Source organism: Leptopilina heterotoma, unplaced genomic scaffold (genome assembly GCF_015476425.1).
Source record: "Leptopilina heterotoma isolate Lh14 unplaced genomic scaffold, ASM1547642v1 Lhet_205, whole genome shotgun sequence".
NCBI classification, from domain to species: Eukaryota; Metazoa; Arthropoda; class Insecta; order Hymenoptera; family Figitidae; genus Leptopilina; species Leptopilina heterotoma.
In genome coordinates this window covers 178067-204466 of record NW_025110920.1, presented here as the reverse complement: position 1 = coordinate 204466, position 26400 = coordinate 178067, and the positions used below count along the sequence as shown (strand labels likewise).

Below are 26400 nucleotides of genomic sequence, written 5' to 3'. Positions count from 1 at the left end.
ATATAAATATATGAATCGAAGACAACAAAGAAATCGGATCAATTGATTAAAAAAATCCGACATTCTGAACTAGAAGTCAACCTTCTAGTTGGGAACTGGAAAACCGTGAACGGTCATCTTAACGATCTCATAAATCACGAATCAACTGACAAGAGACATCGATCGATATGTCTTCCCATATTTGTGAATGAACAGAAGTCTTATAACCATCTACGTTAAACTAGGCCACTTTAGTGAGAAGGTCCAGGTCAACAGATTTTATCAATTCAAACAAAATTCCTCATTTTCAATATCAATGTTTTTAGTTTGTAGAAATTTTTTTTAAACCTACTTTCGAGTGTTTTAAAATAGAAAAAAATTTATTTAATTGGAGAAATTCAAATTTGGAACTAGCAGTGGGAAAAATTAGAAAAATAGTATTTTTTTTTACTTTGTTTTAAAATTTCCGGGTTTGGCCAAATTGGATTTTCACCTGGTCATAAAAAATATTCTACTGCTTCACTCTAAAAATTTTTACCTGGTCATAAAAAATATTCTAATGCTTCACTTTAAAAATAAAAAGAAACTCAAAAAAATGTTAATTATTTGCGAATTTCTTTAAATGTAAAATTATTCCAATCTTCTTTTAAATAAATATTTAATCGTAATTTAATCAAAGATTTTAATTTGCAACCATTTCAAAATTCAATTATATCTAAAAATTGACGCTATAATGCTTTTAATATTAAATTATGATATAAAATTTTAACTGAAATTCCTTTTTATGAAATGAAAATCAATTTTTATTAGAAAATTCTACGAGAATTCAATTATTTAAATACAAAAATAAATAACTTATTGAATAATTGAATGTTTCTTAAAATTTAATTCTCATAAAGAAGATTATCAACAAAATTCAAAAATAATTGAAATTCTGCGATGAGTTTTATTATTTATTAAAATAATTGAATTATTGTGAAGAAATTTTTTAAAAATTTGTAAAATATTGAATTCCTGTGAAATTTTTTATTATTTCTGATAATAATTAAACTTTTGCGTAGAATTTTATTAAAATTTTTTTTAAATAATCAAATTCTTTTGGAAAACTTTATTAAAATAAGTAGACATTTAAAATCATTGAATTGGAGAAAATTTTTGAAAATAATTGAAATTTTGCCATGAATTTTATTAAAACTTTTGCAAATAATTGAATTTTGGAGAAGTATTTTATTATTTATAAAGATAATTAAGATTTTGACAAGAATTTTTTAAAAGTTTTGAACAAAATTGAATTTTTTTGGAGAATTTTATTATTTTGTAAAAATAATTGAATTTCTGCAATTATTTGTAATTTTCCCAAACTTTATTTTTTTTTTACTGTTTTTTACTAAAATTCTTCTATAATTCCATTATTTTTTATAACTAATTAAATATATACGAAAACATTCAACTAATTTCAGAAGAATTTGAATTATTAAAATTTTTCAAAATTCCAAGTTCTTTAAAATATCTAACTAAATTAATTCAAAATTAAAACTTTATAAAATTTCAAATTGTAACCTTCTGAAGTTCATATATATTTATGAAGATGGTAAACGCAACTCTTTTAAAATCTAATTAATTTTGTAATATTTAAGTAAAATTATTCATTAAATAATTTCTATAATCGAATTAATTCTAAATCTAATTTCTTAAAATTGAATAAAGAATTTTATTAACATTTTTGAAAATAATTAAATACTTTCGAAGAATTTTAATAAAATTTTGAATAACAATTACATTTTTCGAGGAATTTGATTAAAATAGTATTAAAAATAATTAAAATTATGCAATGAGTTTTATCATTCAGGAAAATAATTTTAATAATCAAATTCCTAAATAGAATTTTATTATTTATTTACGAAAATAATGAAATTATTGTGAAGAAATTTATAAAAAATTTGTAAACAATTGAATTCCTGTGAATTTTTTATTATTTATGAAAATAATTAAATGTTTGTGTACAATTTTATAGAATCTTCATCTATTTAAATGAAGCTTGTAAATGCAACTCTTAAAATTCAATTAATTTTGAAATATTTAAGTAAAATTATATTCATTAAATAATTTATAAGTGGGGAACAAAATTTTCTCCGTAAGTGTTGTTGTACAATAAAAATTTCGTCCCCTCGATATACTCGTTTGATTAAAAAAAAATCACCATCAGCGCAAAATTTACAAGCAGTACAAGAATTATCATTACAAAATACACTCGTTGAATTAAATTTATGCCTACAATTAGTTTGTCATTTGGAATCTCGATTCAATATATTATGCATATTTTAAATATGTATATATATATACGTAGGGTAAAAGATTTTTCGCGCGTGGGTCGAAGTTTAATTGATCTGTCCTATAGTGCAATCACTTTCTTTACACTCTCAACTTCTTCCGGGGTTGAGACTTCTTTTTTTTTGTATGTTTGTTTTCTTTTTTCAAATCCAGTGAAATCGTCTCCCACCCACGCGTCTTTATATTGAAATAAATATATATACATTGCGTTACAGTGTTTAACTGTATAGAAAAAAATACGAATAGAAAAATAATTTTTAAGAAATGAGATTTTTATTTTTTTCTCTGCTCTGACAAAGCCTCAAGAAGTTTTCAATTTAGAAAATATAATAAGAACTATAATTAATTTTTTAATAACACACAAGAGAAAATTGAATAATGAGCTTTTCATTTTTTTCTCTCAGGGCACTGACCAGACTGCCCTGACAGAACCTCAAAAAATTTTAGATTTAGAAAATACAAAGAGATAATAATAAATAATTTTTTTTCAAAATGAGATAAATAGGAATAATCAATTTTTGAATTTTTTCCCTCGGGGCACTGCCTAGACTGCCCTACCAGAGCCCCAAGTAATGTTAGATTTAGAAAATCTCAAGAGAAATATAAATAATTTTTGAAAAATGAGATAAATGTGAATAATGAGCTTAGAGTATAAAGGATAATAATATTGAATAGAGCGAATTGTAATAATCCAATAACCATGTCTAATAGATAATTCTGTGCAATTATAACAAATGATACATGTCTCCCACGTGCACTATTAACCATATGACAAAACTATATATTCGATAAGATACAGTCCATTCGTGAAGATCGTTTCGCGTGGGTTTAAATACATTACACGCGAAGCATTGTCTTTTTTTTGCGTTCTTGAAATTTGAATTTAGAATTTAAAAATATATTTTACTATAGAGGAATTATATAACAAGGTAGAAACGAAAGAAAAAAGTGTTTAAAAAAATAAAGTTTTTCTCATTTTTGGAACCCATCATTTCCATAAAGAAATTTTCCTATAATTTGAAATAAATACACTTTTGAATTAGTTAAAATTTAAAAATAAGTAATTAATTTTTAAATCAATTTTTATTAGAAAATTCTATGAGAATTCAATTATTTGAATAAAAAAATAAATAATTTTTCGAATAATTGAATGTTTCTTAAAATTGAATTCTCATAAAGAATGTTATCAACAAATTTTTTAATAATTGACTTTTTTGATGAATTTTAATAAAAATTTTAAGAATAATTACTTTTTTCGATAAATTTGATTAATATTCTATTAAAAATAATTAAAATTCTGCGATGAATTTTTGTTATTTATGAAAATAATTGATTTCTTATACAGAATTTCATTATTTATGAAAATAATTGTATTCCTTAAAAAAAAATTAAAAAATAATAATAATAAAATAAATAATAATAAAAAAAATAAACAGAATTTTATTATTTATGAAAATAATTTAATTATTGCGAAGAAATTTATAAAAAATTTGTAAATAATTGAATTCCTGGGAAATTTTTATTATTTTATGAAAATAATTAAATGTTTGTGTAGAATATTATTAAAAATTTTTTAAATTATTGAATTCTTTTGGAAAATTTTATTAAAATAGTAGATATTGAAAATCATTGAAATTTTGACATGAATTTGATTAAAATTTTGAAAAATAATTTAATTTCAGAGAAGAATTTACTATTAATTAGTATAATTAGGATAAATAGTTTTTCTCGTTAAAATAGGGGAAAATTTTTCTGAATAGAAGAGAATAAATAGTTTTTTTCTTTTAAAATAGGAAAAAATTTTCCTGAGTAGAATAGGATAAATAGTTTTTCTTCTTAAAATAGTAAAAAATTATTCTTAGTAGGAGAGGATAAATAGTTTTTCTCGTTAAAATAGGAAAAAATTATCCACAAGTTATTAACAAGTTTCCTATTAATACTTAAAAATAATTGGGAATATTAATAATTATTAATAACTTTCCTTTTTTGGGAAAATTATTTTTCCGAGAAATATAATAAAATTACTATTGACAGGAGAGTGTATTGGCTCGGGGAAAAAGCTAAAGAGTGGTGAGCGTCTCGACGCGCCTGAAAGTCGTGATCTACAACTACGTGGTCCTATTTCTGGAGAAACCTCGTGGTTTCAAGAGTGAAACACACTCGAGTGGGGAGTATGCACGATATACGAACACGACCAACGTCCGCGCCATTTATGGCGAGACAGAAATTTTGACAGAAAATCACTTTTTTTGGCGAAAAGAAAATCTTTCAGCAAATTTGACAGAAATTTCTTTTTTTTCTTTTTTGATTACAAATATATACAAAAAGTAGAGCAAAAAATTCAATTTTCTGGAAAATTTTCCTTTTTAATCAGAAATTGAAAAAGTAGAGCAAAAAAAATTCAATTCTCAATTTTCCGGAAATTTTTTCTTTTTCATTACAAATACAAAAAATAGATCAAGAAATTCAATTTTCAATTTTCTAGAACATTTTCAATTTAAATTACAAATAGAAAAATAAGAGAAAAAAATTTAAACCTCTTTTTTCAAACTCATTTTTGGACTTAAAATCAGTTTTCTATTCAGAAATTTAGTCAATATTTCGACTAATTGTAAGTTGATTTTAGTCAAAATAAGGCTTAAAACAAGACTTATTTTTTACAGTGTTTAATATTAATTTCTAATAAGAATTAATTTAAAATTGAAATAAAAAATTCATAAAGATTACGTAACTAAAATAAAAAAAAAATTAATTAATTAATGTCCATTTTTACAAAAAAAAAAGAAAATCAGATATGTACATATATTTAAACTGAAAATGTTCTCAATTATTGAAGGTTTGCATAATTACACAAAAAGTAATTATATATCCACACATCTTGTGACCCAATTGTAGAATGACCTTTTTTAACGCTCTGACAAAAGAGGAAAACAATGTCGAAGAATCTTGACTATATATAAAAATTGAAAACGCTTTGAATTTATTTTACAGAAGAGATTAATTTTTAGAAACTTGGAAATGAACCGAGCGCGCGTAGGTCGAGAACCTATTGTGGATTGCAAAAAATTTTTACGACCTAAATATATTTAATTGCACGTCTCTTAACTCGTTAAAGTTTTCTTACAGCAAGAAAATTGCTTATGTCCTTGAAGGAAAATTTTTTTAACCATTAAAAGCTAGGAATTATCTTACTGTTAATATTGTGTTTTAAACAATTTTTGTAATTTTTTAAAAACCCTATTTTTCTATTTTTTTTTATTTTTTTCATTTCTCTATTAATAATATTTATTTATTTATTAATAACATTTTATACGAGCAATGCCTATTCGTACATAAATTACCAAAAATATATAAATATCGTAAACAAAGTTCATAATTTTTTTTTCTTAAAAATTATTAAATCCTTTATTTATTATAATCATAAGTCAATAATTATGGAAATAAAACTTGCTTATGCTAAATTGGTATTTATTTAAAAAAAAAATTGATCCGATTTTATTAAAAATAAATCCGGGAAGATGAAATCTCATCAACAGATCATTGATTGACCTCGTTCGCTGATATTTTTGGCCCTTGACACTAAACCAAAGGAGCAGTGAAAATATCAACGATTGTTATAATCAGGAAAATTGAGAGAACTCGTTGCTAGTCTAATTTAACGATTACCAGTTGCAATTAGCAGTTTAATTAATTATTACGTAAATTAATTATTGCGCGTAATTTAATAAATCGCTCGAATATAACAGCGAGTTGAAATTTATTACCCGTGTTTACACCGTTGGTTTAAAATCAGCTAAAGATTTCTGTAAACTAACGAGAAGTGGAACGACGAATTTATTTTTTATAGATCAAATAAACTTTTACTTGAATCAAATATATTATTCAGTTGCTTCAAAAATACTTTTTTAGCAAATCCTAATTTTTTTTTATTTATGACAGATAAGTGTACAGGAAAAAAGTATTTTTTAGGTGTTTCAACTAAATATCAATTTAAAGAATATTTCTTTTAAATATTATCTAAAAAGTATTTCTAATAAATATTTATTTATAAATATAAATTAATAAATAAAATAATAATAATAATAATAATAATAATAATAAAATAATAAATTTATAATTAATAATTTATAAATATAAATATAAATTATATTAATTAAATAAATATTTAATAAATTATTATTATTCGTTTATTATTTTCTATTCAGCGTTTTTTTTTCGATGTTATGTCAAAACCCCGATGTGATAAATATATATATTTTAATATAGGTACCTACTACACAAAAAATTCAATTATTTTTAATACAATTTTAATCGAATTCTTCTAAAAATGTAATTATTCTTGAAAATTTTATTAAAATTCGTCAAAAAATTCAATTATTTAAAAATTTGTTGATAAAATTCTATATATAAGAATTCAATTTTTAGATACATTCAATTTTTATTAAAATTCTTCGGAACAATTCAATTATTAATTATTTTCAATAATTTTTGCAAAAGTTCTTTGAGCATTTTCAGCATTTTTACAATTCAATTTTACGAAATTTCGATTACTCGGAAATTCTTTAATTAAAAATATATTAAAAAATAAAAACTTGAAATAATTTCAAAAAAAAATTCAATTAAACTTTTTCAAAAAAATTAATTCCACAGAATTGTCAAAATTCAATTTTTCAAAGATTTTAATTTGAAACCTTTTCAAAATTCAATTATTTTAAAAAAATTCAGGCTGAAATACTCTTATTATTCAATTATTATCTAAAATTTTAACTAAAATTCATTTTTATATCAATTTTTATTAGAAAAATCTATGAGAATTCAATTATTTACAAACAAAAATAAATAATTTATTTAATGATTGAATGTATCTAAAAATTGAATTCTCATATAGAATTGTATCAACAAATTTTTAAATAGTTAAATTTTTCGACGAATTTTAATAAATTTTTCAAAAATAATTACATTTTTAGAGGAATTTGATTAAAATTGTATTAAAAATAATTGAAATTCTTTGATGACTTTTATTATTTATGAAAATAATTTAATGTTTGCTTATAGAATTTTATCAAAAAATTTTTTAAGGTAATTGAATTCTTTTGGAAAATTTTATTAAAATAGTAGATATTGAAAATCATTAAAATGAGGAACATTTTTTAAAATAATTGAAATTTTGACAAGAATTTTATTGAAATTTTTAAAAATAATTGAATTTTAGAGAAGAATTTTATTATTTTTAAAGATAATTGAAATTTTGACGAGAATTTTTTTTAATTTTTGAAAAAAATTGAATTTCTGCGAAAAATTTTATTACTTTTGAAAATAATTGAATTTTTGTAATCATGTGTAACTTTTTCCAAAATTCAAATTTTTCCGCAATACTTTAATAAAAATCTCTGACTTTTTCCTGAACAAAATTATTTAAAATTATTTTTGTATTTTAATTAAGTATGTTTTATATAAATGAATTTGAGATATATATATATATATATATATATATATATATATATATATTTATAAATAAGTTTTATATAAATAAATATTTATTTATTTAGAAATTACTCTTTTCTCAGTGATTTCTTGTTTCTGTTGCTTTCGTTTGTTTTGATTTTAATGTTTTTTCTTTTCCCTTTTTGCATTTATTGTTGTCGTCGGTGTCGATAATATGATATACATTTATAAATACGTGAGGAGTATGAAAAAAGTGACAGGCAAAGAAAAAGTGACTTACCACATAGCCTGGACGGAAACCGGCTTGAAGATGTGTTGACGACCGCAGACGCTGACGCTGAAGCCTCTGTAACACAATGAAAAGAAACCGGAAGTGAGACAAGGTGATCCACATTGTCGATGTGTGCAAATAACGTTTAACCTTAAAGGGTATCCATTGAATTGGCATATATTCTAATTTCAATCTTTTCTTCTAAACAGTTTACACATCGTACTCTGTTCTATTTCAAGAACAACCTATAATATCCAATAATCTATTCTCAAAGGAGATTCACAGTCTGGGATTTTAAACCAATATACATGCACACGCAGTACTATATATCTTCATTATCTTCATTTCCCTCTTCTGAGTTTAGCACAATTTTAATTTGAATATAGATTAGGATTAATGTATTATAATTTATAAATCTAATAATTATTATTTAATATTTACGACTCTAAATTATAATAATATTTATAATTCTCTCTAAATTTGAATTCGTAAAAATGTTCACTAATTTGAGTTTTCCAGCACTTTTAATAAAAATCACTGGCTTTTCCCAGAAAAATTCTACTTTCCCTGAATTCCCTGACCTGTGGCAACCTTGTAAATAGTCATACACGATTTAAAAAAATTGTTAAAAAAAATATCAAAAATCGCATGAGTCCGAAAGCATGAGATACGTACAATTATTTAGAAAATTCTTTCCTTTAGAAAGAAAAATCTCAATCAAGTTACATAAAGTATGTCTCAATGCGCGAATTTTCATTTTATCAACAAATATAATAATGAGACCCAGTTTAATTATAATCCAGGTTATTTCCGTATAATGATTTCCTGTTCTTTAATTGTCTTCAAACAAAACTTCTCCGCCTATCGCTTTTAAAAAGTATAAAAATTCTTCATTCATCTCCTTTGGCAAAATTAGATCGTGGGAACATGATATATATACCTTTGGATCAAATACGACCCTCCTAGTCGCCGGACATGCCTCATAGGTTTGTTCGTGTAGCTCGAAGAGGTAATTACTTAACTTAGCATTTCGCGTATTCCTTATTTTTTTCCCTCTCTTCTCACACTGCCTTTATATACGTATATAGATGTTCTCTCTTATTCTACCTATGCATTAATCGGCTTTTGAATGCGACAGGAAGTGACTAGAAGAAGAAAAAAAAAAATCTCGTACGGAATGAACAAGAAAATAAACTTGCTTCATCTTTATAGTTTAATCGTGCCGGATGTTAGTCATTAATGTTACTATCCTTAAAAAAAAGACAAAAAAAGGGAGGGAGGGGGGAAATAGAATTGAGTCCGGTTTGGCATTAGTTACGTAAGTTGTGTTGTCGCAACGCCATCAATAATCGCCCTATGCAGGTCGACAGTACACTTGTTCACACTTTACATTTTATATGGAAAATTACTCCTGCAATCGTTTTTCTTTTTTTCTATTTTCAATCACGTTTTTCATGTTTCTTTTCTATTTAATTGTGTTTGACCCAGGATGAAAATTATTAAACGGTAAAAATTATTTAACGATATCTTTAATCAGGGTTGCCACGCTTTTGCTCATTTCAAATTCTCTTACTTTTCCAGGTTAAAAAACGGAATTTTCCAGGTTTTTAAAACTACACTTATTGCCAAGAAAAATTTAATTTTGTTTTTCCCTGACATTCCCTTGAATTTCAGACAAAATTCTTACTTTTCCTTCACTCTAAAAAAATATTCTGATTCAGTTTAAAAATTATTACTCAGAAAAATGAATATTTTTCTTCTTCCTTTTTTAATAAATATAATATTTAATGATTATTATTTTTCCATAAGAATTAAGATTTTCAAAAATTTCAAATTCAAAGCTTTTTAAAATTAAACAATTTTCAAAAAAATTATTATAAAACATGAAGAAATCGATCACTCCGAGTCTTCGACTCAGAGCAATCGATATCTTCATGTTTTATAATAATTAATTAATTATTAAAGATGACCGACTGATAAAATAATTATTTTATATTATAAGAATATTGTTACTGTAACTTCATAAAAATTATTTTTATTATTTCAATTTAATTATTTTTTAAAATTTTTAACTAAAATACTTCTTTAAATTAATTATTTTTAATAATTTTTTGAAAAATTTACTTTGAAAATTTTCAAATTTTTTTGTTTATAATTCAATTTTAAGAAATTTCTTCAATTATTTGGAAATTCTTTAATTAAATATATATTACAAAATAAAAACTTTAAATAATTTCAAAAAAGTTCCATTAAACATTTTTAAAAAAATTAAATCTACACAATTTTCAGTTAAAAGTATTAAAAATTCAAACTTTCAAAAACTATGATTTAAAACATTTCTAAAATTCAATTATTTCTAAAAATTTACGCTATAATACTTTCTCATTTAATTAGAATTAATAAAATTGTTTACTAATTGGAATTAGTGAATGAATTTTTGCTTTTTAATTAATAAACTTTACTATTAAATTAGTAAAAACGAATATTTATTAGTAAAATCTGCTAATTCAAAAGCAAAAACCAAAAAGTCAGTCACTAATTAAAATTACAAACCATTTTTACTAATTCAAATTTAGAGAGTTTAATATTCAATTATTATCTAAAATTTTAACTGAAATTCAAATTTAAATCAATTTTTATTAGAAAATTCTGCGAGAATTACATTATTAAAATACAAAAAAAAATGTATTAAATAATTGAATGTTTCTTAAAATAATTAAACTCTCATAAAGAATTTTATCAACAAATTTAAAAAAAATTAAAATTTGAATTTTAATAAAATTTTTTAAAATAATTACATTTTTCGAGAAATTAGATTAAAATTGTATTAAAAATAATTGAATCTCTGTAAAAAATTTGATTGTGAATTGAAAAAAGTTTTTGGAGATAATTGAAATTTTTACAGGAATATTATTAAATTTTTTGAAACATTTTTCAAAATAATTGAATTTTGGAGAAAAATTTTATTATTTATAAAGATAAATGAAATTTTAAAGTGAATTTTTTTTTAACTTTTAATCGTAATTGAATTTCTTCGAAGAATTTTATTGCTTTTGAAAATAATTGAATTCTTTCAAGAAATTTAATAAAAAATATATTGACAATAATACTTAAATTCTAATAAATAAATTATAGAAAGGCTTTTTAAAATAATTGAAATTCTTTGATGAATTTTAATAAAACCCTTTCAAGTTTCATTTATTTATAAAAAAAAAGGCTTTTAATATTCAATTATATTCTATAATTTTAACTAAAATTTATTTTTAAATCAATTTTTATTACAAAAAAAATATTAATTTAATTGAATTTTAATGGAATTTTTAAGAATAATTACATTTTTCGAGAAATTCCATTAAAATTGTAGGCTCGGTGAAACTAGCGACCCGCCGGCCGCCAGCCATCAGAAAAATCCAAAGGCGCCGACACACATATAGTAGCGCGGTGGCCCTATACGGTTTAATCAACGCAAAAACAACGTACGCTAGCTATTACAGTTTATAGAAAAAAATGCAATAGTCACATTTTAAACAGCAATAATATCCTTTTAATTTGCGACCAAGAAACAAGAATTTGGTCGAAAATTGATCGAGTTATGAATTTTTTTGGAACTTTTTTTTTAATTTTCGTTTTTCTGATGCGGGCGGGTGGGGACGCTGGCTGTCAAAAATTATTTAAACATATTCCTATTGGTCCAATGACAAGAATCAATTATCCCTCTTTAATTTGCGACCAAGAAACAAGAATTTGGTCGCAAATTGTTTGAGTTATGAATTTTTTTTGAATTTTTTTTTCAATTTACGTTTTTCTGATACGGGCGGGTGGGGACGCTGGCTATCAAAAAAATTTTAATCATATTCCTATTGGTCCAATGACAATAATCAATTATCCCTCTTTAATTTGCGACCAAGAAACAAGAATTTGGTCGCAAATTGTTCGAGTTATGAATTTTTTTTGAATTTTTTTTCAATTTTCGTTTTTCTGATGCGGGCGGGTGGGGACGCTGGCTATCAAAAATTTTTTAATCATATTCCTGTTGGTCCAATGACAAGAAGCATTAATCCCTCTTTAATTTGCGACCAAGAAACAAGAATTTGGTCGCAAATTGTTCGAGTTATGAATTTTTTTTGAATTTTTTTTCAATTTTCGTTTTTCTGATACGGGCGGGTGGGGACGCTGGCTATCAAAAATTTTTTAATCATATTCCTGTTGGTCCAGTGACAAGAATCAATCATCTTTCTTTAATTTGCGACCTAGAAACAAAGAATTGGTCAAAAATTTCTGAAGTTATGAATTTTTTTCCGATCTTATTCCAAATTTTCTTTTTTCTGATACGGGCGGGTGGGGACGCTGGCTATCACAAAATTTTTAATCATATTCCTATTGGTCCAATGACAATAATCAATTATCCCTCTTTAATTTGCGACAAAGAAACAAGAATTTGGTCGAAAATTGATCGAGTTATGAATTTTTTTGGAACTTTTTTTTTAATTTTCGTTTTTCTGATGCGGGCGGGTGGGGACGCTGGCTGTCAAAAATTATTTAAACATATTCCTATTGGTCCAATGACAAGAATCAATTATCCCTCTTTAATTTGCGACCAAGAAACAAGAATTTGGTCGAAAATTGACCGAGTTATAAATTTTTTTTGAACTTTTTTTTCCATTTTCGTTTTTCTGATACGGGCGGGTGGGGACGCTGGCTATCAAAAAATTTTTAATCATATTCCTATTGGTCCAATGACAAGAATCAATTATCCCTCTTTAATTTGCGACCAAGAAACAAGAATTTGGTCGAAAATTGACCGAGTTATAAATTTTTTTTGAACTTTTTTTTTCAATTTTCGTTTTTCTGATGCGGGCGGGTGGGGACGCTGGCTATCAAAAAATTTTTAATCATATTCCTATTGGTCCAATGACAATAATCAATTATCCCTCTTTAATTTGCGACCAAGAAACAAGAATTTGGTCGAAAATTGACCGAGTTATAAATTTTTTTTGAACTTTTTTTTTCAATTTTCGTTTTTCTGATGCGGGCGGGTGGGGACGCTGGCTATCTAAATTTTTTTAAACATATTCTTATTGGTCCAATGACAAGAAGCATTAATCCCTCTTTAATTTGCGACCAAGAAACAGGAATTTGGTCGAAAATTGATCGAGTTATGAATTTTTTTTAATTTTTTTTCAATTTTCTTTTTTCTGATACGGGCGGGTGGGGACGCTGGCTATCAACAAAGTTTTAAACATATTCCTATTGGTCCAATGACAAGAATCAATTATCCCTCTTTAATTTGCGACCAAGAAACAAGAATTTGGTCGAAAATTGACCGAGTTATAAATTTTTTTTGAACTTTTTTTTTCAATTTTCGTTTTTCTGATGCGGGCGGGTGGGGACGCTGGCTATCAAAAAATTTTTAATCATATTCCTATTGGTCCAATGACAATAATCAATTATCCCTCTTTAATTTGCGACCAAGAAACAAGAATTTGGTCAAAAATTGATCGAGTTATGAATTTTTTTGGAACTTTTTTTTCAATTTTCGTTTTTCTGATGCGGGCGGGTGGGGACGCTGGCTTTCAAAAATTTTTTAATCATATTCCTATTGGTCCAATGACAAGAAGCATTAATCCCTCTTTAATTTGCGAGCAAGAAACAGGAATTTGGTCGAAAATTGTTTGAGTTATGAATTTTTTTTGAATTTTTTTTCAATTTACGTTTTTCTGATACGGGCGGGTGGGGACGCTGGCTATCAAAAAAATTTTAATCATATTCCTATTGGTCCAATGACAATAATCAATTATCCCTCTTTAATTTGCGACCAAGAAACAAGAATTTGGTCGCAAATTGTTCGAGTTATGAATTTTTTTTGAATTTTTTTTCAATTTTCGTTTTTCTGATGCGGGCGGGTGGGGACGCTGGCTATCAAAAATTTTTTAATCATATTCCTGTTGGTCCAATGACAAGAAGCATTAATCCCTCTTTAATTTGCGACCAAGAAACAAGAATTTGGTCGCAAATTGTTCGAGTTATGAATTTTTTTTGAATTTTTTTTCAATTTTCGTTTTTCTGATACGGGCGGGTGGGGACGCTGGCTATCAAAAATTTTTTAATCATATTCCTGTTGGTCCAGTGACAAGAATCAATCATCTTTCTTTAATTTGCGACCTAGAAACAAAGAATTGGTCAAAAATTTCTGAAGTTATGAATTTTTTTCCGATCTTATTCCAAATTTTCTTTTTTCTGATACGGGCGGGTGGGGACGCTGGCTATCACAAAATTTTTAATCATATTCCTATTGGTCCAATGACAATAATCAATTATCCCTCTTTAATTTGCGACAAAGAAACAAGAATTTGGTCGAAAATTGATCGAGTTATGAATTTTTTTGGAACTTTTTTTTTAATTTTCGTTTTTCTGATGCGGGCGGGTGGGGACGCTGGCTGTCAAAAATTATTTAAACATATTCCTATTGGTCCAATGACAAGAATCAATTATCCCTCTTTAATTTGCGACCAAGAAACAAGAATTTGGTCGAAAATTGACCGAGTTATAAATTTTTTTTGAACTTTTTTTTCCATTTTCGTTTTTCTGATACGGGCGGGTGGGGACGCTGGCTATCAAAAAATTTTTAATCATATTCCTATTGGTCCAATGACAAGAATCAATTATCCCTCTTTAATTTGCGACCAAGAAACAAGAATTTGGTCGAAAATTGACCGAGTTATAAATTTTTTTTGAACTTTTTTTTTCAATTTTCGTTTTTCTGATGCGGGCGGGTGGGGACGCTGGCTATCAAAAAATTTTTAATCATATTCCTATTGGTCCAATGACAATAATCAATTATCCCTCTTTAATTTGCGACCAAGAAACAAGAATTTGGTCGAAAATTGACCGAGTTATAAATTTTTTTTGAACTTTTTTTTTCAATTTTCGTTTTTCTGATGCGGGCGGGTGGGGACGCTGGCTATCTAAATTTTTTTAAACATATTCTTATTGGTCCAATGACAAGAAGCATTAATCCCTCTTTAATTTGCGACCAAGAAACAGGAATTTGGTCGAAAATTGATCGAGTTATGAATTTTTTTTAATTTTTTTTCAATTTTCTTTTTTCTGATACGGGCGGGTGGGGACGCTGGCTATCAACAAAGTTTTAAACATATTCCTATTGGTCCAATGACAAGAATCAATTATCCCTCTTTAATTTGCGACCAAGAAACAAGAATTTGGTCGAAAATTGACCGAGTTATAAATTTTTTTTGAACTTTTTTTTTCAATTTTCGTTTTTTCTGATGCGGGCGGGTGGGGACGCTGGCTATCAAAAAATTTTTAATCATATTCCTATTGGTCCAATGACAATAATCAATTATCCCTCTTTAATTTGCGACCAAGAAACAAGAATTTGGTCAAAAATTGATCGAGTTATGAATTTTTTTGGAACTTTTTTTTCAATTTTCGTTTTTCTGATGCGGGCGGGTGGGGACGCTGGCTTTCAAAAATTTTTTAATCATATTCCTATTGGTCCAATGACAAGAAGCATTAATCCCTCTTTAATTTGCGAGCAAGAAACAGGAATTTGGTCGAAAATTGATAGAGTTATGAATTTTTTTCCGATCTTATTCCAAATTTTCGTTTTTCTGATACGGGCGGGTGGGGACGCTGGCTATAAAAAATTTTTTAAACATATTGCTATTGGTCCAATGACAAGAATCAATTATCCCTCTTTAATTTGCGACCAAGAAACAAGAATTTGGTCGAAAATTGATCGAGTTATGAATTTTTTTTGAACTTTTTTTTCAATTTTCGTTTTTCTGATGCGGGCGGGTGGGGACGCTGGCTATCTAAAATTTGTTAATCACATTCCTATTGGTCCAATGACAAGGAACACTAATCCCTCTTTAATTTGCGACCAAGAAACAAGAATTTGGTCGCAAATTGTTCGAGTTATGAATTTTTTTTGAATTTTTTTTCAATTTTCGTTTTTCTGATACGGGCGGGTGAGGACGCTGGCTATCAAAAATTTTTTAATCACATTCCTATTGGTCCAATGACAAGAAACACTAATCCCTCTTTAATTTGCGACCTAGAAACAAAGAATTGGTCAGAAATTTCTAAAGTTATGAATTTTTTTCCGATCTTATTCCAAATTTTCTTTTTTCTGATACGGGCGGGTGGGGACGCTGGCTATCAAAAAATTTTTAATTATATTCCTATTGGTCCAATGACAATAATCAATTATCCCTCTTTAATTTGCGACCAAGAAACAAGAATTTGGTCGAAAATTGATCGAGTTATGAATTTTTTTGGAACTTTTTTTTTAATTTTCGTTTTTCTGATGCGGGCGGGTGGGGACGCTGGCTGTCAAAAATTATTTAAACATATTCTTATTGGTCCAATGACAAGAAGCATTAATCCCTCTTTAATTTGCGACAAAGAAACAAAAATTTGGTCCAAAATTGATCGAGTTATGAATTTTTTTTGAACTTTTTTTCCAATTTTCGTTTTTCTGATACGGGCGGGTGGGAACGCTGTCTATTAAAAATTTAATAAAATAAAAATTTGCAATTGTTTTATTTTAAAAGGCGATAATCCTTTTTTATTTTCTATTAAAAAAAAAATTGTTATAATACTGTTTGAGTTTTGAATTTTTTTAGTACTTTTTTAAAATTTTTTTTATTGATTTTAGTTTGCATAAGTTGTTTCTATCCCTGCGATTAGCTGATGAATAAATTCATTACCCTAGAGTGTGCCGCGTGGAGGTTGCAATTTTCTACAGTCCTTGTTTAATTTTTTGTTTTAATTTGTATTCGTAATTCATAATAAATTGGAAAAAAAAATAGAAAAAAATTCATAACTCGAACAATTTTAGACTTAATTTTTATTTCTTTGTCACAAATTAAAGGGAGATTATTGCTGTTTAAAATGTGACTATTGCAATTTTTTCTATAAACTGTAATAGCTAGCGTACGTTGTTTTTGCGTTGATTGAACCGTATAGGGCCACCGCGCTACTATGTGTGTCGGCGCCTATGGATTCTTCTGATGGCTGGCGGCCGGCGGGTCGCTTGTTTCACCGAGCTAAAATTGTATTAAAAATAATTGAAATGCTGCGATGAGTTTTATTATTTATGAAAATAATTGAAAACCTATAAAGAATTGTATTATTTAAGAAAATAATTGAATCCTTGTAGAAATTTTATAATTTATGAAAATAATTGAATTATTGAGAAGAAATTTTTAAAAAATTTGTTAACAATAGAATTGCTGTGAAATTTTTATTATTTAATTAATTCATTAAAAATTGAAATTATTTAAATTTCAAATTAAAATCTTTTGAAGTTCATCTATTTATGAAAATTGTAAACGCAACTCTTTTAAAATTATTAAATTAATTTTGAAATTTTTAAGTAAAATTAGATTTCAAGAACAAACACAATAACTTTAGAAAAGAATAATTTTCCAGGATTCCGATAAATATTCCCTGCCATTTCCAGGTTTGCCAGGTTTTTAGGTTGTGTGGCAACCCTGTTAATCAAAAAACGAAAAAAAAAATTGAAAAAATAATTAAAAATCTATTTGTAAAAATAAACAAACAAACAGATGGAGAAAAATTGATAAAATTGTACCAAAGAGAAATTTATAATATGGTAATGGTGAATTATCGTGTTTGAAATCCCTTTTGTGTTACAGTAACACTTAAGTTTTACAAAGTGTATCCCCTGATTGAACGTGTATCAATGGTGAAACCTGTAATTTATGTTATATTATGCAATAGTCTGTTGTGTTAACTGGCGCTTTGACGAAACTTGCATTTTGCGCAATGAAGGATAATAAACGAAAGGATCAACGGAATTGGAGATTTTAATTTATCGCCTTTTGGTCCTTTATTGCACAACATGTAATAAACGGACGGTCAAGGTGATGTGTTCACTTCTTCGATGTATACCCTTTTTATGTATCCAATTATCTTTCTTAATTTTATGTAATTAAGACCTTTTTTCTTTTTTTCGGTCCCTTTTCCATTCGAATGGTAAATTTCAACAAAGTGGAGATTGGAGTAAGAAAAGTATTGTTTGAAACTATGAAAACAACTTAAAGAAAATGAATTTTTATAAACTAGCAAAACAAAGCAAAGAAATCCAGCAATGTTTTGTTCTTTTCTCCCCCTGTTTTTTTATTCATGATTCTTAAAAAAAATTCTTTTTTTTTAAACTTAGTATTGACAACTGTCAATTGTAAATAAACAATTGACATTGTTTATAATTTTTGTCTCGTCCAGCGTTAATTAATAAGCAATCCTGCCTTGTTAGAAATTGACTACATCCCTATCAAAAAGAACTTTGGAAACTTTATACTTTATAGGACAAAAAACATCCCAGAAACCGGCCTTACTTAATCAAAAACCCAATTCTAATTAAAAATTATGAAAATTTTTCCTTCATCCAAAAGAACCGAATGGAAGTATTCAGTTCTTTTGCCCTGGAATACAACAAAATTCGATCATTGACTCTGAACTATTTCTATCACGTTAGCCAATTAGGAGTAGGAGTGAAAAAGAGTGAAAAGGAAGTTGATGATGATGATGATGATGTTCTTGATGGAAGGTGTAAAAAGAATGGAAAATAAACAATAAAAAAAAAGTAGAGGAAAATGAACAAGTGCGGACCAGTTCGCGTTCCAATGATGTCGATGACCTGTTCGTTCGTTCGTTTCTTTATTCTCTTGTTCAATGTGTATATGGCGGGCTTGTCGCATCAGACTCTCAAGAGTCAGGCTCTCGAGTTGATGCACCAACTTGTTCTTTTGCCACGAACTACATAATCGTTTGTTCAAGATGCATAGTTAACCATCATCCATGCCTACGGAAGTGGAACATTACTTTAGAAAAAGCGTCAAAAACTTCTTTTTCTTTTCTCTCCGCTTCTTGAATCTGCTCTTATTTTCGCAAAAAAAAAAACAAAAACAAAAACTGCTAAACCATTTCGTCCGTTGTAAATAAACATGTGCCCTGGTGATTTGTTTATTTCTCCCTGCACCATTTCCGTATTTATCAGATACATTCTCATACTGTATTCTTTTGTTATTTTTAAATTAATTTTGTTAATTTATTTTTTAATTCATTTTATTTATTTTTAAACTAACTTTATTTATTTTTTTATTTATTTTATAATATTTTTTACTTTCTTTTTTGTTACAAGTCTAGACAGTTTCTGTCAAGTTTCTAATTAGGGGGAAACCAGTTTCCACCCAGGACTTTCTGAGGGCGTCTATAGTTCCTAAAAGGGCGCTTTTTAGGGGCGTTTCTAGTTTCTAGCTAGTTTCCAAAAAGGCCCGTACTAGAGACGTACCTAGTTTCTAACAAGAGCCTCGTTAGTGACAATTCTAGTTCCTAATAGGGACCCAGTTAGCACCCTTATAAAAATTGGAAAAATTCCCAAAAAAAAATTCTTAACTCTTGTTTTCCTAACGCCACTTTGTTGTCACGTATAAACAATAATTTGCAACTGAAGGAAAAAGTTTCTTCTTTTCTTGTTTTTGCGGTTAGAATATGAAACGTACACATTTGCCGTGCCCACTTAACTCACTAATTGGACATTATGTATAAAAGCTCATAATTCCGAATACAATTTGCGAGCATGTTTATTATATATCTTTCGAGCGTAAATTATCGTCGGCAATGTAAGACTGACTTGTCTTCTCTCCGGAAATTCAGTCGATTCTTAGAATTAACACCACTGAATTAAGAAAACATATACGGTAGATGATGAATTTTACCGTATGTACAATATAATTTCCTCTGCGTGTCACTTTATATCAGAAAAAATAATTAAGTAATTTGACGAGCAATTTAACGAATACCACAAATAATTGCGCAATGGAAATAATTACTAATTTCGTAGTCTTAAGAAATTAGTTTTCAATATTGACTTTAAAGTAAACAATTTTTTTTATTTATTTTAAAATTTTCCTACTTGACTTTAATTTAAATTGCTTTTTAGATTATTCCACATGGTCCTAGTTTAAATACGGATTTGGTAGGTATTCACCTAGTTTTCCCGATTTCTATACTAAAATTAGCCCTATGTTAAATCGATCAATCTACAGGGTTGCCACAGGTGAGAGAAATCAGGGAAAAGTCAGGGATTTTTATTAAAGTACTAGAAAAATTTAAATTTTCGAAAAGTTACAAATTTGAAATTCAATTATTTTCAAAATCAATAAAATCTTCGCAAAAATTCAATTATATTCAAAAATTCTTAAAAATTCTGGTCAAAAGTATAATTATTTTTAACAATAATAAAATTCTTCTCCAAAATTCAATTATTTTCAAAAATTTTAATAAAATTCTTGACATTCAATTATTTAAAAAAAAAATTTCCTTAATTCAATGATTTTTAATATCTACTATTTTAATAAAATTTTTCAAAAGAATTCAATTATTTAAAAAAAATTTTTGATAAAATTCTAAGCAAACATAAAATTATTTTTATAAATAATAAAAATTTCACAAGAATTCAAGTATTTACAAATTTTTTATAAATTTTTTCGCAATAATTGTATTACTTTCATAAATAATATTTTTAAAAAGATTGAATTATTTTCATGAATAATAAAACTCATCATAGAATTTCAAGTATTTTGAATACAATTTTAATCGAACTCCTCGAGGAATGTAATTATTCTTAAAAATTTTATTAAAATTCGTCGAAAAAGTTTTAAGAGTTTTTAGTTTAAGAAACATTCATTTATTTAATAAATTATTTATTTTTGTATGTATTTCACTAATTGAATTCTCGTAGAAATTTCTAATAGAAACTGATTTAAAAATGAATTTCAGTTAAAATTTTATATGATAATTGAATATTAAAAGAATTATAGTCTGAATATTTTTAAATAATTGAATTAATGTGAAAAATTTTATTACATTACAAAAATAATTGAATTCTTGAAAAGAATTTAATTAAAATTTTTGTAAATAATTTAATTTTTCTTGAAAAATTTTATGGAAATTTAAATTAGTATAAAATATAAAAATATCAATCAAGATCGTTATCTTTATGTTTTATAATAATATTTTTATAATTTGTTGAATTTCATAAAAGTTTGAATATGAATTTTTCGTAAATCTTAATTACTATAGAAAAATAATAATGATTGAATATTTATTCAAAAATGAAGTTATTGATGTTTTCAAATAAATTTTTAAATTAAAGTAATTCGTAAATATAGATGCAAATTTTTTTGAATATCTAATCATTTTTAGAATGAATCCTGAATATTCTTTAGGAACAAGGAAAAATTCAACATTTTGTCTGGAAATCAGGGAAAATCAAAATTAATTTTTTGTGGCAACCCTGCTTTAATGTAATATTTTCCAACTTACTTTTTAAATACTTAAAAAAATCGATTACAAATATTTCCAAACCAATTGTGTAATAATTAAACATACACATTATTAGTATTATTGTTTACATGCTAAAACAATGAAATACTTTAACGATAATAAAATGTTTTATACAGTAAAGATGACGATGCATTTCAATGACGCAGTAATTTACTAAAAACCTCATTAAAGTTTTTTTTTTCCCCAACCATTTGTAAAGAATGTAATTATTTCTCGCGCGCTTCTTGTACCCGGAGCCAAATTGCAAATTTTTTTTTCCACCACGAATTAATTACTATTATAAAACAAAGCGAATTTGGAACGCGCATTTTCCTTAAATGACAATGTTACACTTTTTTTTTCTCGAAATATATATAGATCACTGTGACAGCAAACGTGAGACAAATAAAAATGCAAAGAAAACAAACATTTTCTCTCCATTATAAAATAAGATTGTAGTGCTAATTATACATTTTGTGGTAATTTAATGGTAATTTTAGAACACTTTTTTTTTATTTACATTACTTATGAAAAATTATCTTAATAAAAAACTATCTTAATAAAAAATTATCTTAATAAATTATTATTTTAATAAATTATTCGAAATTAGTTCTAAGAAAAGGTAAATAATTTATATTTAATAATCAGTTTTTCTAAGGATATCAAATTGAGACAAAAAACGAATTAAAATGTTGCTTCGTAACACTTTCGATTCGTTTTTTGTCTCAATTTGATATCCTTAGAAAAACTGTGATAATTCCGGGAAAAAAATTAAATAAAATTAAAAGTTACTAATTTAAATGAATATGAATTAAAAAAAATAATTTTTTTTCTCATCTAAAGAAAGTAAAAGGGGGAAAAAAATTAAAAATTAGAGATTTTTAAAGGTTTCGGAATGATTATTGCAAAAACATACCCATCGCCGTCGAGAGTGATGGCAGTGTCGGCGAGAACTCGTAGAACGAGTCCAACCGTCGCCCTGGCATTGCAGTCTATTCCCAACAGACAACTCTCCTCGGCATCCTGTCTTCCAGTACAGGATACCACGACGAGATATCGCGTCCTGCCAGGATGAACAGACTCCAACTTGACTGCCTGAAACACAAAACGAAGAAAACAAAAATTATATCATTTCCCCGTTAATCATATTGATAAAGTACTCATTTATTAGGGTCAGTCCATTGACTTTCGTCTGAGAGTCGTTGCGACCATATTTTAAAAAAATCTAATTTTCATATATGTGAAACTCGATGATTTTCTGAGTACATTAATCATAATATTATGTTACAAATTTTATTCCGTACAATAATATTAATTATCAAAAGTAGGTGGTTCACGATGTGATTTCGTAACCTTAAATTTTTCAACTTTTTAAAAGACGTTATTATTCAAAAACTATTAAATATTAAGGGTTGGTACTTACCACAAATATAAATCTTTCCATTCTGCACATTCTAACGACCAAAATGAACTAAAAATTTTATTATTTGTGGACGAAAATTGATTTTAAAAATTTTTTTATCCAAAAAAATTACACTTTTTGTTTCACTTACAACTTTTTTGTCGGACCTCAAAAAAATTTGGGGTTTTGCAAATATTTCTTTAAGAACATAATTTATCTTCTATTGAAATTTGACGAAGGTGTTTTTCTTCGTTCTCAAAATAATAATTATAAAAAATTTTGTTCAAAAAGGTTAATTCTAAGACTTGAAGTTGATATTGACACTAAAATAACAATGCTTGTTGTTTATTTCAAGCATTATAATTAACCTTTTTGAACAAAATTTTTTATAATTATTATTTTGAGAACGAAGAAAAACACCTTCGTCAAATTTCAATAGAAGATAAATTATGTTCTTAAAGAAATATTTGCAAAACCCCAAATTTTTTTGAGGTCCGACAAAAAAGTTGTAAGTAAAACAAAAAGTGTAATTTTTTTTGGTAAAAAAATTTTTAAAATCAATTTTCGTCCACAAATAATAGAATTTTTAGTTCATTTTGGTCGTTAGAACGTGCAGAATGGAAAGATTTATATTTGTGGTAAGTACCAACCCTTAATATTTAATAGTTTTTGAATAATAACGTCTTTTAAAAAGTTGAAAAATTTAAGGTTACGAAATCACATCGTGAACCACCTACTTTTGATAATTAATATCATTATACGGAATAAAATTTGTAACATTATATTATGATTAATGAACTCAGAAAATCATCGAGTTTCACATATATGAAAATTAGATTTTTTAAAAATATGGTCGCAACGACTCTCAGACGAAAGTCAATGGACTGACCCATTATAATTTATACCTACAAAAAACAGAAAGGTAGGAGCTGAAAAAAATTTTTTTTTAAACTTTCTTTTTAAATATTTCCTCTTTTTGTTGTTTTTTTCTTTCTTCTCCTTTTTCTATTATTTCTCTTTCTATTTCTTCTTCTATTATTTTTCTTTTTACTGTTTTTTCTCTCATTCTCCATTTTTATCCCTTTTTCTATTATTTCTCTTTTTATTCCTTCTTCTCCTTTTTAATTTTATCCCTTTTTTTTATTATTTTTCTTTTTCTTCTTTATCTTCTCTTTTCTTGTTGTCCTTTTTTATTTTTTCTATTTCAATTCTTTTTTTTCTTTCAATTTTTCCCTTTTTATTATTTTTTCTGTTTCTATCCCCGTTTTTATTAATTCTCTTTTATTCTTTCTTTTCTCCCCCTTTTCTATTTTTTCTCTTCTTATTATTTTTTCTCTTTTCATTTTTTTTTGTTTCTTTCCCTTTTTTTTATTTTTTCTTCTTTTTTTATTCCTGTTTTTATGATTATTCTTTTATTCTTCATTCTTGTTTTTCTTTTTTTATTAAGTCTTCTTTTTTTCCCTTCATTACTTTTTCTTTATTTCCCTTTTTTTCTCACTTTTCTTTTTTATTTCCTCCTTCTTGTTTTTCCTTTTTTTATTTTTATTCGTTCATTTTTTCCTTTTCTCTAATTTTTTTTCTTTTTGTTCTTTTTCTTTCTTTCCTTCTAATCTATTTTTTTCTGTTTATTCTTCTTTCATATTTTCTCATTTTATTATTTTCCTTTGTTCCTTTCTAAAAAAAATTGAAAACAAAAAATAAAAAAAGATAGAGAATATAAAAAAGAAAATTTGCTTTTTTTCTCTTTCTTTTCTTTTTCTCCTTTTTTTGATTTTCGAAAACATATTAAAGAACCGAAACAAATAAAATTAAAAGAAAATTTACGAAAATTGGTCCTCGCGATTTCACACAAGGAAAGTAGCAGTTCATGTATTATTCCCTCTGGTAATTACAACTACTGCTATCACATTCACTTAACCTACGATCGATTCGGGTCAGCAAATTTCCGATTGAATTCGCGATAAATTACATGTCAGACAGTGGCTACACGCTGATCCTAAACACTAAATGCCCGCAAGTTCCGCAAATATCTGTCGACACACGCCTAATTAATTCGACGAGGAAAATTTAAGGAAAGCATTATTCTATCTGGATACAATCAAACCTGGCCTAAAACTGGCTCAATTCGGGGTCAAACCTGGTACTATTCAGGATTCGATCGAAATTTCAGCATTGAATTCGATTTAGGAGAACATAGTCATGGTTGGACCCCCTTTCATTCGAACTAAAAAATGTTATAAACAAAGTTGAAAAGGTGGTCCAACCCTGACTATGTTTTTTCCTACAATATTTGATAACCTAGAAAATAAATTATAAATTGATAAAAAATAAAAAAAGTCAGGGTCCAACACTATGTTTTTTCCTACAATATTTTAATTAATCACTCTAAAAAATAAATTATAAATTCTTAAAAAATATATAAAACTAAAAAAATTTCAATTTATATATAAATATAAAAAATAAAATAAATAATATTTAACTAAATACTAAAATAAGAATTAAAAAGAAAATAATTAAAAAATGCCTGATACTGTTCAGAACTCAGGATTAAATTTTCTAGTTGCTTAATTAAATTCTCAATAATAAATAAAGTACTCTAGACAATAAATTAAAAACAAATAAAAAGTATACAGAAAATAAAAAAAGTAAACTTAATAACAAAAAAGAAATTATTTACTTTACAATAAATTGACCTCTAAATGGAAAATCAGAAAAATAATCGAAAGTACAAAATGATGAATAAATATTTTTTTTCGATTAAAAAGTGGAATTTTGTATGTACATCTACATCGAGAAAGTGAAACGAGAAAAAAAGATCCTCAGAATTCACTGCATTGGCGATACAGAATAGTATTGACATCAAGTTTATAAACTCAACACTCATGGATTTGCACTGGTTTTATATTATGTCTATAAGAGAGATAAGACACTACCGTCCAGTATCGCCTTCTACGGTAAATGCAATTAGACAAGGCTACTTATCGAGAAAGGCCAAGTGCAACTATTTTTTTTTTTTTGCTTTCATTAAACAACTTTGAAAACTAATCCTGACAAAAAAAAGGAACGAATTTCTCTATTTTTAAAAATAAATTATCCCTCGCGGCCTTAATTTATAATTATAACTTTTACTACATTACCACTTTTACAAAACTTTTACTAAATACTTTTCTTCAAATTTCAGTGAAATTAAGATGCCACTTGATTTCTAAATTTCTATATATAAAGAGTGATTAACAAGTACAGGGGGAGGGAGGAGGAGTAAAGAAAAAAATTTCGCGCGAGAATAGAAATAAAAAAAAACCTGTCCTCCCTCTTATATTTAATTATTATTTAATTAATATTTTTATTTTTATTATTATTATTTTTATCATTAATGATATTATTATTATTATTTATTATCATCATTATTATTATTATTATTTTTACGTTTAATCTAATTGCTATTATAACACTACTAATAGTATAATAATAACAAAATAGGGCCAGGCCAGGCCCAGGTCAGTCAAAATGTTTCCTTTCATATTTAGGCCAATAGTTAATTAATTAATTATTTAATTAATTAATACTTATTTACATTTCTTTTGAATTTGCATTT

The 26400-nt window shown here is 26.1% G+C and overlaps 1 protein-coding gene across 2 annotated transcripts in view; it reads right to left on the bottom strand.

Annotated features, from left to right (window-relative positions):
• Nucleotides 1-26400, bottom strand: part of LOC122501153 (protein phosphatase Slingshot) — a 187285-nt gene that overhangs the window by 33154 nt on the left and 127731 nt on the right. For both annotated transcript variants that reach the window (XM_043610429.1, XM_043610430.1), the window contains 2 exons: nucleotides 22320-22498; nucleotides 8036-8101 (listed from right to left, as the gene is read on the bottom strand). In XM_043610429.1, the coding sequence (XP_043466364.1) occupies nucleotides 8036-8101; nucleotides 22320-22498 (245 nt within the window). The remainder of the gene's footprint in view (nucleotides 1-8035; nucleotides 8102-22319; nucleotides 22499-26400) is intronic.